This window comes from Acinonyx jubatus, chromosome A2 (genome assembly GCF_027475565.1).
Source record: "Acinonyx jubatus isolate Ajub_Pintada_27869175 chromosome A2, VMU_Ajub_asm_v1.0, whole genome shotgun sequence".
In the NCBI taxonomy this organism is placed as follows: Eukaryota; Metazoa; Chordata; class Mammalia; order Carnivora; family Felidae; genus Acinonyx; species Acinonyx jubatus.
The window spans coordinates 38909875-38924894 of NC_069383.1; the positions used below are offsets into that span (position 1 = coordinate 38909875).

The window sequence follows — 15020 nt, forward strand, 5'->3', positions numbered from 1 at the left end:
ACAAAATGGGCAATTGTTTTCTTTCTAACTATTCTAAATAGCCAGCTTAATAAGGTGAACAAATGTTTGGACTTATTAGGAGAGTCTGCCTTGCCAACAATTAAGTAAAAGGGTCTTCTCCCATCATTAACACTTGATGTGGGATATTAGTTCTTAGAGGCATTCTCATGATAAAAGCAGTATTGATGTCAAGAACTAATTGACAGATTTTAATTGAAGAACACTTATATTACAGAGTATATGATGGTGAGATGTTTTCAACTTGTTTTTGCTTTTCTTTTAAAAAGCTGAAACTCTTCTTCCTAGTAGTAATTAAAAATAAACGACAGTCATTAACTTACTGTGGGCTTCTAATGGCTACAACAATGCTTCCTTGCATGAATGATTTACTGAGCTCAAGCAAAGTAATTCAACACTGAAGTTATCTTGAAAATTAAAAACCATTCTAGATAATGAATAGTTTCAATTTCTATAGCACCAATTTATGTGTAGTCTTCCTTTTATATGTATTCTGCACATATACAACTTGCTAACTAACAGAAATGGTCTGAAAGGGACTCTACCTTAAAGAATAGCTCACAAAGCTCAGTTTTTGTGCTTAACTCTATAGACTTGGGGGTGATGTTTACTCATTCATTCATTCAACCAACATTTATTGAGAAGCTTCTTTAGGTTAGGCATTTCCCAAAATGTTTGTGGAGTAAAAGAAGAAAAAAAAAGAACAGACTCTTCCCCCAAAAGAATTTATTATTATAGAATTGGGTAATATTTTATTCTAATCTCATTCCTTTTATTAAATTGGTTGTATCATAATTTCTTTAACCATGTGTTGAGAATGTGAGGGTGATTTTGCTGCGATATTTCTCACTCCATTGTTCACCAAGGTTGATTCCACCCATCTGGCTAGGTGGATGTCCCCTTCCTCCCTCACCGCTCCCTGTGTGTCCCTCCTAAAGCTGCTCCCTCTGTCAAAGTGGATTACCTTCCCAGATAGAGTTCTTCGAGTGTATGGGAGTAGCTGCACTCCCCTGCTAAAACCTCCAAACAAGCTCCCCAGGTCCATTTGTAGAACAGAAGTTTGTCAAGCTTCTAAGATTCCAGACACATCCAAATGAGGCACTGCATGTGGCAGTCTACCTTTCTTTTAAAAAACAAAACAAACAAACAAAAAACTTGTGTTGAATACTCCTGATAAGTATTTGTTCACATTCTGATTATTTCTTTGGAATGGATTTCTGCCAGCATAATAACTTAAGTCAAAGGCATATACATTTTAGTCTATTAACAAATTTGCTGAAAATAAGCCCCAAATTGTAAAATAGGAGAAAATGTTGTATCATTTTATATTGTCACCAATAGTGTATGAGAGAGCCTTTCCTTATTCCATTTCCTTGTCAGCCTTAAGAATATAGAATGTTCCACTAAATGTGTATCATTGATCATCAATCTTTAAACAGTCTTCAAAATTGTTAAAAACTTTCTCATTTTAAAGAATAATTTATGAAATAAAATAATACTGATCAAAACAATTTTAGCTGATACTGATAGTTTCAATCTGACAAGATATCATCCAGGTTTTTGTTGTTGTCTCTTATATATGCTTATTTTTAGAGTATTAAGACATTATGAAAAATGCTGTCTGTTGGTTTGAGAAGTTTATTTGACTAAAGAAATAAAGATTACAGCTGATCAAGTTGAACATTGACATAAAAGCAAATGTCAGAAAATAAATAGATCTATATTTTGTTAGAGCTTATTTCATAAAAATATATCCAGGATATTGAGAATTATAGTAGTAAAACTTTGTATTTGGTGCTAGTGCATTTTATTTAAGCACAAAATTCTTTCCTACCGAAAAGTGAAAAAAATTTTACTGTGCATTGGTTTACAACGTCCTAACCATATGTTACTTAAAAATGAAGATATAGAGTAGCTTCATGGTTCACCTGTAATTATCTGTTGCATCTTTATAACAGCATTTTGCCCTCTGTTTCTTTGTATGCTCAACTATTTGATCTTTCCATTCTCATCTCAATGGTTATATATGCTCTTTATTTCTAGAACTATGGGACACAAAAACCGGTATGTCAAAGTTCCCCGGGGTCACATCTGGGTTGAAGGTGATCATCATGGACACAGTTTTGACAGTAATTCTTTTGGGCCGGTAAGTCATTTGTCGCATGATATAATTGGATGTCACATGTAGGAACAAAATTATGTCAGGTAGATTGCTCAGGTAATCCAAGCACGACTGATCATGAATTTCACAGTGGAGCAGTTTATATTTGGACAATTCCTTTTAAATATTAGATAGATGATATAAGCTGTCAAGGTGTGTGTGTGTGTGTGTGTGTGTGTGTGTGTGTGTGTACGCGCGCGTGTGTTTCATAGTAAAGAAATTAGACCCTTCAGTAAAGTACCAAAGATAGTTTCAGTTGGCTGACTAATCCCAGTAGAAAGGTCTGTTTTTTTTCTCCACAGAAATGCTCTTTGTCTTATGTTTTCAGTTACTGCTTAACAGATAAAATGTGTAAAAGACCTATAAGCATCAATTTTCTAAATTGTTTGTTAAAAATGCAAGTATAATGGAAATCATAACGGTTAGTACCATTTTTTTTGTCCACATTTATTTTGTAGAAGAAATGCAGACATTCCTTATGCCATGTTTATAGTCTATGAAATATACATCTAAACTGATATTTTGTAATTTTTTTCATTTTGAATGCATATAGAAATTCTCTGAACTCCTGAAACCACTAAAGTGAAGAATATTTTAGTTAATAGAAACTAGACCTGATTTCTAGTACCTACGTCTACTTAAAAACTTGGATCTTTAGCCAATTAGATTCTCTTACCACTGGGCATATCTATATTTGTTATGTATGTATAAATTAATTTTGAGCACCTTCAGATATGTTTGCAAAGAACGTTATCCACATTCTTTTGTGTAAAACTAAGTGTTGGACATCTCTATAAAATAATTTCCATGACATATTATGAGAGATTACTATTATTGTCACTGGAGGAACAGCTACTTTGACTTACCTTTGGCCAAAAGTACAGTAAGAAGTGAAAGAAAACCTTATATGAGACCACTCCTATGTCTTTTTTGAGAGTAGGGGTTTCAGTGATGATAATAAAACCTTCTAAGGTCTTTTATGCTTTTGAAGAGTAATTATTACAAAAATGCAATTTAATCTTCTTAGGGTATATCAAAGATGGAATGAACAGATTGGAAATGTGACCTACAGGTCACTTAATAGTGTCATAGAAGTGACTGTTATGAAGAAATTTAGTAGCAACTTGAAGGCAAAAAGAAATAATCTAAAAGCAGTTTTATTTCTCTCTCATCAATCAGTTTAAATCTATTTAGTGCATCATGTTGTTGGCCAAATCCACATTAAAATGTTGGTTAACTTTAGTTTGGGTTTTAACTCATTGGGATAGTGACTCTGAAATCAAGTGTTAAAATTATTGGGTTTTGTTATCAGATGTGGGGGGTGTGGTGAATAATAAAGTACTAATATGTGAGATTGGTTTGTTTTTCCTTTATAAATAAATAAATAAATAAATAAATAAATAAATAAATAAATATTTATAAGCAATAATATAAGCAATATTGCTTATATAATTAATATAATCCTCAATCAGTTTATTCTACATGCTTTCTTATTTTGGAAGGAAAAGATAGAGTTGATAGCCAGAATACAGAGAATTGCATGTAACCCTCGGTGTTTTTTTACCAGTAATAAGAATCAGAGGCCCCAAACCATTTTGAAATTTAGTGGTTGTTTTCTTCCCTTCTTAATTGTTATTAACAAACAAGCAGAGAGGCCCTTAGTCCATGGGGTAGGCTAAGCTATTAATGTCCATTCACTTAATTAGTTTTGTTTTTATTTGTCAAAATTAGGTGAAGAAACTTTATAGAAGGAAAACATTTGTCATATCACTTATAAAGCTAATTCTATTTGATGAGTTATAGTAAACATTTTTTTTTACTTTGACAATAAACTCTCCTGTTTTGTGTTCCAATAGCATTTATAATTAGGATGAATTATTAATATTGATGCCCCCAAGCACATTTTAAAAGGACAATAGGGGGAAAATGTAAAATAAAACCCTGCAATTCTTATTTAAAGCTAAACTGTGATATTGGAGTATAGAATTTTCTTACTGCATTTTTGATTAATGAATGCTTATTGGAATATTTTGGTAATTATTTTAAAGTTTTTATAATTCTAAAAAATAAAAACTAAGGTTTTGTAATTCTAAAAAACTGAAATAATCTTGAATTTTAAAATTCATATACACTTGAAAATTACTATATTTTTCCAATAATTCTAAGTTCCATTTTTTGGCTTATCAATCAGCATACTTGGAGGTTGTATGTGTAAGGTCAGTAAGCTCCAGGTTTTATGGATGGGGTTGATTCATTTCTCTTCTTGGAACTAGGGGTTGTACTTTTTCTTAACGTAAACAATCTATCTTTAGGCAGTCAGGATTGTTTCTAAGATGCTTATCTTGACTTGGTGAAAACTGATTGAAGCTTTTACCCTTCATTTGCCTTCCAAATAATTTCAGAAATGTATCCAAATTGTTTTACATACTTTAACTCTTTGAATAGTAATGACACTTTATAATAGACTCTCCCTTGCTTATTTTAAAATATGGCCTATTAATGATCATAATGGAGCTGACTTTTTCTATATTCAAGTAGACTTTTGATTGAAATCTAAAGAAGAATAAGAAAGAATGTCTCATTCTGGTGTTTTTCTAGTTTGTTTTCTTATTTCTTCTTGCTATTTTAATTTGCTTTACTGATTTGTTTTATTGCCACTCTATGTAGGCTCAAGAGGGAATGAAATAGTTATGAGTAAAAGATGAATAATAGATTAGGAATTTAAAGATAGCAATATTGATATAGCAATAGAATACATACAGCAGAACAAGATCCAACAGCTGTACTTTTAAATTATAGAGAATGATTTATGGAAAGAAACTAGTAAACTCTCTTATGAATGTAGATGGTATGTTATAAAACAGAAAATTAGATAATTTTGGTTATGGACCTCATCAATCAGTTAACTTGTACTGGTCTACATTTCATCATGTATAAAGGGAAGAATTTTTTCTTCGCTGAATCTATCTTAAATAAATAAATAATAAAATGAGTACATATTTTATCAATGAGTGATAAAATCTATGTAATTGTACTCTTATGATATATATAATCAAAATATATACCATCAAAATTTTAATGAACATCCTCAGCAACCTAAAATAGGAGTATAATTAAATAAAGTATGATTCATTCAGAGGTTTAAATATTATGCAGTCATTAAAAATTATATTTGTGACATAACATGGCATTATGTTCATGATACTGTTTTAAGTAAAAAAATAAAGACTGGAATATACAATATCATGTTATCTCTAGTTGCTATGATTATAGTTGATTCTTTTTCATACCTTTGTATTTCTTTTTATTTTAAAAAATTTGCAACAATTTTTATTATCTTTATAATTAGAAACAAAGCTAATTCTTTAAAAAGTAGGATAAAGGTGTTTAAATGACTTCTGAGTTTCATTTTGACTGTAAGTTCTATAAATATGTTTTATGGTTCTTTGGCCAGAGAGAAAAATGTCACAGATATCATTGGTAGGAAATGTTTCAATTATGAAAAATATCTCTGTGGAATATTTTCATGGTAAACATCTTAAATATATCATTATAACACAATGATAGAAAATGTCCTGGGGAACCTGGGTGGCTGAATTGATTAGGTGTCCAACTCTTGATACTGGTTCAGGTCAAGGCCTCATGGTTCCTGAGATCAAGTACCTGGTCTGGCTCTGTGCTGACAGAACAGAGCCTGCTTGAGATTCTCTCTCTCCCTGTCATCTGCCCATCCGCTGCTTACTCACACACACACTCTCTCTCTCTCTCACCCACTCAAAATAAGTAAATAAACATTTAAAAAAAAAGAAAGAAAAAAGAAAATGTCCTATCTTCTCATAATATGGATTCACCAATATATGACTATACTTAGGTTTCTAGTGTAATAGCTTTTGTAATTTTTTAAAAAATTATGATAATTATCTAGAAGTGTTTTTCAGTGTATGTTACTACTTTATCTTACTAGATTATATATTAAAGATATATGATGATTGCTGAGAACATTGATAACATCTTATCTTACCAATTCTTTTGTTCTCTGCAATTAGTCTTTCCCTTTACCATCCCTACTTCCATGTAAATGACATTGAGACATTTTCTCCTGTAGCCATGGTGTTCTTTGCTAGCACTCAAAAGTAACTGATTATAATAAATACTGATGAATTTTCTGCTTGCCTCAAAATTAAAGTGCATTAAAAAACAAGTTTTGTATTTGTATGTATGCATCCATTTTCAAATAATAAATTTTAGTTATTTCAGATTAGCAGACTTTTCATCAGTTAAAAATGTATATAGCATTTCATTCTTTCATTTATCATATTCATTTCAGTACTTAAATTTGAGATATTCTCATAGCTATTCATTCTTTGTAGTAAAAACACAAATAAGGATCTTTCCATGGCTTCCATTTAGCTCATATATTTTCTCTCTTTGAAGTTTTTCTTTTATTCTATCTAGCACTAAGTCATGAGCCACTGAAATCCTCTCACTGTTTGCTGTGTAGTGATTTGTTGTAAAGAATATATGTTATAATTCTAGGCACTTAGTGTCTAAATCAAGTAATTCATTTTTACTTCATTGATCAAAGAGTATTAGAAAAAGAACTTTTGACTTAAACATTTCAGGGCAAAGATAACCTTTCCAAGAATGTATAAAAGTGTTTTGATTTTTAGTTATGTGATCGTAGTGTCACCTTGTGAACAATTTGTGTGCAGGAAGCATGAAGCAGAACTGAACAATTTGAATATAGAAACTATGCATGATATACTGCCTTTATCTGAGAGTGGAAACTGCAAGGTATACTAAGTATGAATTCTTTTTAGTTCCAAGTCATTTGGAAAATAGCTAACCTAATCACTTATTTCATGGGTGCCTAATTAAATAAAATATTAGGCCCCTAGAATGTTTTCTTGAAGGAAATATACCTTGAAGGAAATCACGGTTGTAGAATAAATGAGTAGTAGAAATATTACTTATTAATTAAATGAGCTGATTGTCTATAAGTGATGATATATAAGCAAGCACCGAAGTTGAAGATTAAAATGCCATAGAATTCAAAAGAGAACCTTGTGAAGTTCAAAAAGTTTTTTGCTTTTTAAAAAACTAGTGAGGGGGCCTCTGGGTGGCTCAGTTGCTTGAGCTTCCGACATCAGCTCAGGTCATGATCTCATGGTCCTTGAGTTTGAGCCCCACGTGGGGCTCTGTGCTGACAGTTCAGAGCCTGCAGCCTGCTTCAGATTCTTGGTCTCCCTCTCCCTCTGCCCCTCCTCCACTCATTCTCTCTTTGTCTCTCTGTCTCTCTTTCTCAAAAATGAATAAATGTTAATTTTTAAAAAAAAAACTAATGAAAAATAAAGGAAAGGAGCAAAGTTTATGTTTTATATCATACAAGCCTTTTGTTTATGTCTTCAGGGCACATTTTGAGCGTCTACTATTTGTCTAGATTGATTCTGACCTGGACTCTGATAGGTGGAATGGGTCAGGAGAGATGAGGATTGTATTAACTACAGAGATGTTGCTAGATTAGCTAATACATGTGGGAAATGAACATTTTAATAGGTTTACTACTAGTCATGCCTGTTTTGAAATTTTCCCCTGTATTACACATTTTTGGTAAAAGAGAAATACAGCATGTGATTAGGCAATAAAACAAGATTGTTGGAAATGCAAGAAGACTGAAAGAAAGCTAATGGGTCGGGCAGTCTTTACATTTTTGAGACCAAGGACAAAGGGAGGAATTGAAATGGAGATTTGGGGATATTTAAAACATTCAGAGATTTTAGGGACAGAGATTCAAGTCCTAGATAATGAAGAATGCATTGAATTTGTGGGTCTTCCCAAACCTTTGTCTCTGTCATCAGAGATGCACTGATGCTTGGGAGGAGCAGGGATGAGGGTCAAGAGATACCACAATGACTGAATTACAATCCCTATTTCAAGGAAGGACAACCTAGACGGGAGGCAGATAATCAATCAGGCATTCACAACACAGCCTAAGAGGTACTCTCCGTGGGGGTGTGACAGGGTCTCTTAGAGGAGCAGACTTTTATATACTAAAAACCCATAAGAAAGAAACTGGAAAACTTCCTAGGAGAATTTGGTAGAACAGAGTGTTCTGAAATCTGTGAAAATAGTAACTATTTGGTAAAATCTTGTATTGCATAAAACACTTTAGATGCTGCATGTTTTGTGAATGAAGTGGTTTATGCCTTGAGTGCTTAATTGGTTTCAGCTGCATTAAAAACACTCTTCTAATACAATACAGAATAATCTTGTGGACTTATGATGAGAATGAATTGACATTTCATTTTATTTATTGTTGAAGTGTAGCATTTTCCTTGTATAAGTTCTCTTGAACAGCTAGAGTAACTTTTATTTAAAACCAGCCATTTTCAAATAAAGAAGAAGGTCATTAGACTGTGCTGACAGGATCCAAATAAAGTGTTCTATTCACACTTTCTTTAAAACATGTTGCTCAGACTGTAATTGGTGATATTTTCTTGTTTTCTTGTAGTGCATGCTTTTTTTCATTAAAAAATTTTGTTAGGAACTAAAATAATCTATATTTTATAGGAAAATAATGGTAGCAACAGTCCTATGGTTCTTAAAATCATAAAACTGTACCTTGGTGTTTCTCACAGTTCCCTTAAACAGTGCTGGAACCGAATAACTTCACGTTTTACTTAGGTGTAATTTTCATTTGGCTGATGTAGACAAAGACATGCATTTCATAAAAAGTCCAAAACCAAGGAAAAGAAATGCCAGTGTAATTAAAATATCTGTATAATGAAAGATGGCTAACAGTAAGGAAAGAGCCCATTCTCTGGAACAATATTAGAAACTGAGAAATACCTATGCAAAAAAAAGGAAACAAAAGTCCCTTGGGATTAACATTGATTTTAGTTAGATTTGTTACTGTACAGTTAAGACATCAGAAAAAAAATGATTTTTAAAAAGAGAGTATGGAAGGATTATGTCAACTAAAGATCTTTGGGACGTAAATAATATCATCTCCCCACACACCCCACTGAAAACAGAGACAATCTGAGCTTCCATTTCTACCAAATCAAATTTCACTTTCTGTCTTAATTATTCTGCTAGTGTAGAAATCATTTTCCACATGACTTCATTTTCAGATATGAGAAATGTCAGCAGAATTGTCATTAGACTTCATTGCTATGGCAGATACCATTCCTTTGGGCTGTTTAGTTACAGAATTAAGCATGTTCATTTTATTAGAAATGTATATTTACTGACAGTGGGGTCAGGAGCCAAGATTTGGCAAAATACATGCAGTGTTATTAATTTAGCAATTTTATAAGCTCTTAGAATTTTTTTAAGTGGAATTGAAACCTTTGTCTTATTGTTTATAAGACATAATTGGTGTCTGTCTACATAACTGGCATCTACCCAAAAAGTAAAATGGGAAATAGGAGGGGTCCAGAAGAGAAGAAAAATCTGCTATTGCCTAGTCTAGATAACAAAAGGAGAAAAAAATCTGCTATTAAATATACTGTGATTCAAGGCTTGAGATTGAATTTCCTCATTTAAATGGATATCTACTTATAAAATATTTATTGGGTAATTTTTTGTTCTCCACTTCTCTAAATATGCAAACAACAAACTATGTAAATGACTTTGTCTTTTGACTGAGCTTCTGGAAGATAACTTTCTTTGGAAATTTTACATTTCCCTAAAGCTTGTAAGATAATCTTAAAAATGACTTTGCTTGTGTCAGCATCTTATTGGTTATATTTATCGAAATGACTTGAAAGAGAATTAAAAGATCAGTTTGAGTGTCAGTGACTTGAGTGGTTTTTTTTCCCCCGGTGTAATAGAACCATGTATGGAGCCTATAATCAATCACGGTAACCACAGTTTTAGATACTATTCATAGGAAGACCCATATGGGTTTGTGGTATATTAAAATTTATCTAACTTTGGTGAATTTAAAAAAAAATGCAGTTCTTTGATACAGTGGTAGGAATCGTAGCCATGAGGCATGTTCTATTGATGGGGCCTTGGAGGCCCCATGGCTTTTGCACTATCAGTAAGTGATTCCTGATCCAGTGACTCCCCGATATTTCTGCTCCAACCCATCCTGTCACTAAGAATTTTTCTGAAAACTCTGATCACATCCTGCCACTTCTTAAAGCAGTATAATCAGCCTATAGCATCTAGCGTAATTAATGAAGAAATGTTAGAAGCCTTCCCTTTTAAATCAGAAACAAGGCAAGAAGGTCCACTCTCACCACTTCTATTGAATGTTGTGCTAACGGTCACTGCCAGTACAGGTTAAGGTAAGAAAAAGAAATAAAAGATGTTGAGATTGGAGGGGCGCCTGGGTGGCTCAGTTGGTTAAGCATCCAACTCTTGGTTTCGGCTCAGGTCATGATCTCATGGTTCATGGGTTCAAGCCCCACATCAGGCTCTGTGCTGACGGCACGGAGCCTGCTTGGGATTCTGTCTCCCTCTCTCTCTGCCCCTCCCTGCTCTCTCTCTCTCTCTCTCTCTCTCTCAAGAAAAAATAAACATTAAAAAAATTTTTAAATAATAAAAAAAAGATGTTGAGATTGGAAAGGAAGATTCTTAACTCTCTCCCCCCCTTAAGTAATGTATGTTATTATCTACTTAGAAAACTCAAGAAGAATCTGCAGACTTATTAAGACAGTCTTGTAAGTTGACTAGCATAAGAGCTGTCATGTACAATCATCAACCATGTGTAGACTTTATTAACAAATAAGAAACACACCCTTAAAGAATTTGCCATTTAAAATAGTGATAAAGAAGTCAGGACAATGGCTCCTGGGAGGCTCAGGTGGTTAAGTCTGTGACTCTTAATTTTGGCTCAGGTCATGATCTCAGTCTGTGAGTTCAAGCCCCATGTGAAGTTCTGTGCTGATAGTGCTGAGTCAGCTTGGGATTTGCTGTCTCTCCTCTCTCTGCACCTCCCCTGCTGTGTGCACATTCACACATACTCTATTTCTCTCTCAAAAATCAATAAACATTAAAAACTGAAAAAAGAATTCAGAATAGTGGTTTCTTCTGGAGAGGAGGGAGTGAATGTGATTGGGGAAGGTTGAACAGGGATACCAAATTACTGGTACTGTCTTATATCTTTAGCAGGGGGTGAGTATATAGGGGTTCGTGATATTATACTTTATGCCTTTTATGTCTGAAATATGATAGTATATTTTTAATAACTACATAAACAAAAATATTAAAAGTTGGTGTCAGTGGCCACACATCACATGGCAGTTTCCCCCTAACATCTGCAGGGTCTAAGTCACCGAAGTTCACGTACAATGTGTCTAAATACTTGACAGCTATAAATCAAACTAACAAACTGCTAAATGAAATATATTCCTTTGTCTTAACTTGCTAAATATACCTTCATATGGCTAAAACCAGAAAATGTAACCAGGATGGTTGAATTTAATTATTATTACTAGTCTGAATATTCTGCTGAAAGACCTGTGATGTTTGGAATAGTGATATAATAAAAATACATATATTTCAAAAATTATTATATGTTTTCCATACAATTTTTCTGTTCTCCATTTTAGCAAGATCATTATGCTATTATAATACAGATTTTCACATAATTTGCATTGTATTATTAATAGTTACAAAAAAGAGTAAAATAATATTTAATCGCATTTATAGCGACAAAAGTATGAATATATGTTTATCAAAATGTAAGTGAAAGTAAATATAAACAATTAAAAAGTAACTTTTTTTGAATTTTTCCAAATTTTTGAAAAATATCAAAAGTCCATTTTAAAATCAAAAGGCAAGATAAAATGACTACTAACAAACATAAAAATATCAAAGTGATTTGAATAAAACTGAAATTTTTAATATTTAAAAAATCAATTAAATTTTTATTATATTTTGTTAGAAAAATAAATCTACTTACAAGATGAGGGTTGAATTTCTATATAGTTGTCCATGTAAAAGTCAGTATTACACTTTATGCATGTTATATCCTTAACTACATATATACATACAATTTAAGAGGCACCTAAATCCATTTAAATTTTTGGACAGGAGGATAATAAATAAGAAAAGGCATGTTAGCAAGACTGATTTGGGAAAATTATGAATGGAAGCTTAGATTGCAAACAGGCTCTTGGTAGAGAATACAATTACTTGATGATAGTATCAGTTAAAGTGGGAGATGATTAGTCCCTAGACCGTGGTGGTAGTAATAAAAATATGAAGAAGTGGATTGATTTGAGAGTCCTTAGGAACCAAGAACTGATTGGATGTGTGTTAGATTCTGCAGCCGGGAATTAATAATGCACCATATCTGTTAGAGAAGTTTACCAGCTGAAATACTGAACTACCTTCATGTTCACCTATGATCAAATTTTGAGGGATCAAACCTCAAAATTGAGTCATATTAAATTATAACAATATATAATTTTAATAAATTAAAAAATAACAACATAACAAATATACATCTGTGGTTACTTTTACGTGGAAGACCAGAAGGTGGAAGTGACAATGTGATGTCTCCAAGCTCCTTTAGTTTGCAAAGTACTTGGAGAGATACTTCATTGAGCAGTCTTGGCTACCTAATGAGAATTGTAGTGCCTTACCATGATTACACTTGCTGTCCCAATCGTGGGAAGGATAATCGAGTCATGCTCATGATTCATTTAAACATACAGGCAAGTATTATTCCATCAAAATTCTGTCCCCTTACACTGAGCATCCATGCCAGCCAATGCACTACCTACCCATTTCACAGGGCTTTCTGCTCTTTTTCTCAAGTGTTCACGTATTTCAACAGGTGAAAGCGATTCCTAGAATGTAGAGGCTAGTGAGAAGGAAATGTATTTTGTAAAAGTAAGCATTTTGATTGTTGAGCTGGCCAACAGAGAAGCAGGTTTAAAAAAAAAATTCCTTTCCAGGGCACCTGGGTGGCTCCTTTGGTTAAGCATCTGACTCTTGGTTTTGGCTCAGGTCATGGTCTCATAGTTTGTGGGACCAAGCCCCATCTCAGGCTCTGAGCTCAGTCTTGAATCTGCTTGGGATGCTGTCTCTCCCTTTCTCTTTGCACCTCCCCCGCTCATTCAAAATAAAGGCCCTAGGGCCTGTGCTTGCTCTCTCAAAATAAATAAATAAAAAGTAAACATTAAAAAAAAGAAGATATCTTTAACAAATTTCCTGTCCAGGGGCACCTGGGTGGCTCAGTCAGTCAAGCGTCCGACTTTGGCTCAGGTTCTGATCTCCTGGTTTGTGAGTTCAAGCCTCAGGTGGGGCTCTGTGTTGACAGCTTGGAGCCTGAAGCTTGGTTTGGATTCTGTATCTCCCTGTCTCTGCCCCTCCCCTGCTCATGCTCTGTCTCCCGATCTCTCTCTCAAAAATAAATAAATATTAAAAAAAAATCCTGTCCATTATTGTTATTCTGACTTCGGTTCAGGCCATGATCTCAAGGTTCATGAGTTTGAGACCTGCATTGGGCTCTGTGCTGACAGCTCAGAACCTGGAATCTGCTTCGGATTCTGTGTCTCCTTCGCTCTCTGCCCCTCCCCCACTCGTTCATTTTCTCTTTCTCTCTCTCTCAAATATAAATATTAAAAAAATTAATAAAAAAATTTGGAAGTATTTTTAAAAAGAGTAATCATTAATTTTGCTGATGGAATGTTGTAGAACGTTCACACTAATTTCAATTTACATTAAATAAATAAATTAATTAATTAACTAATTAAATAACAGTTTTAAAATAAATATGTTGGTATTGTGAAAGGGGAAATTATAAGTCCTCATTGAATTGTGGAATCTTGTGCTTAGTTTGTTTATACTAAACCTTATTTCCATAAAAATAATAATTATTAATTAGAATCTACTTTAGACTAACAACCACATTAGGCCAAAGTTTGACACATAGACTTCCATGACTTTACTTATAATTAAAGAGTTGTAACCAAACCATTTTCAGAGCTACTTAAATATCCCTTATTGTGAACTGTATTTGCCTATTCCCTACAGAGTCTTTAAACTCCATCTACTGGGAAGCTACAGGCAAATGAAAGATCCCTAAGTCTTAAATGAGCCATGATTCTATTTAGGTTGTTCATAGAAATTATTACATTTACAAAAATACTAATGAGATTATATATTATGTCATTTCTTCAGATCATTATGGAATTATGTAGATTCTTGTCAAGGAAAAATTCTAATCTTAAAATGGTTTATTCAGAGGCTTTTAAAACAGACTTAATTGTGTGCTTCTTCTGACATTGAAAACAAACCAAAAACACCCCCAAAATAAAAACAGGTATTTGTTCAGTCTTCCAAACAAAGAAAAATTAAGTACTGATTTGGGAATGGTAATGCCATTAAATGAATTAATTCTTTGCTTCTAAAGGCCTGGTTTCACTGGGCTGCTACTTCCAGATTTAATATATTACGCTGAACTGACTGCAAACTAATAGTACAAAATGGGCAAGGCCATTTAAAAGGTCATTCATCAAAGTGCATGGTATTTAAATAACCTTTTTTGCCCAGATGGACATTGCTGGTTAAATTGCAATATCTTTTCAAATAGTATGACACTGTTGAGTCACACAAGTATACTTTATAAGAGCTTTAAATAAATTTTCAAGAGCAAGTTCTTGTTTGATTTTTTATACTCACATAATACTTCTCTGTATTTGAATTTGAAAAAAAAAATCCCCATGCTTTAGCTGCAATATTTTTCCCCTTAGATGAACCTACTATTTGATTGCAGGAAATTTTCTCGATAGCCTTATATATTTCATATAACAATATTATGTTAATGTGAAATTTTATTATTGGCCTCTACACTCTATCATTAACCCTGTCTCACTCC

General features: G+C 33.1%; 1 protein-coding gene across 5 annotated transcripts in view; it reads left to right on the forward strand.

Moving 5' to 3' along the window:
* Nucleotides 1–15020, forward strand: part of IMMP2L (inner mitochondrial membrane peptidase subunit 2) — an 873838-nt gene that overhangs the window by 663864 nt on the left and 194954 nt on the right. For all 5 annotated transcript variants that reach the window (XM_027075286.2, XM_027075285.2, XM_027075290.2 and 2 more), the window contains one exon: nucleotides 2062–2164. In XM_027075286.2, coding sequence (XP_026931087.1) covers nucleotides 2062–2164 — 103 coding nt within the window. The remainder of the gene's footprint in view (nucleotides 1–2061; nucleotides 2165–15020) is intronic.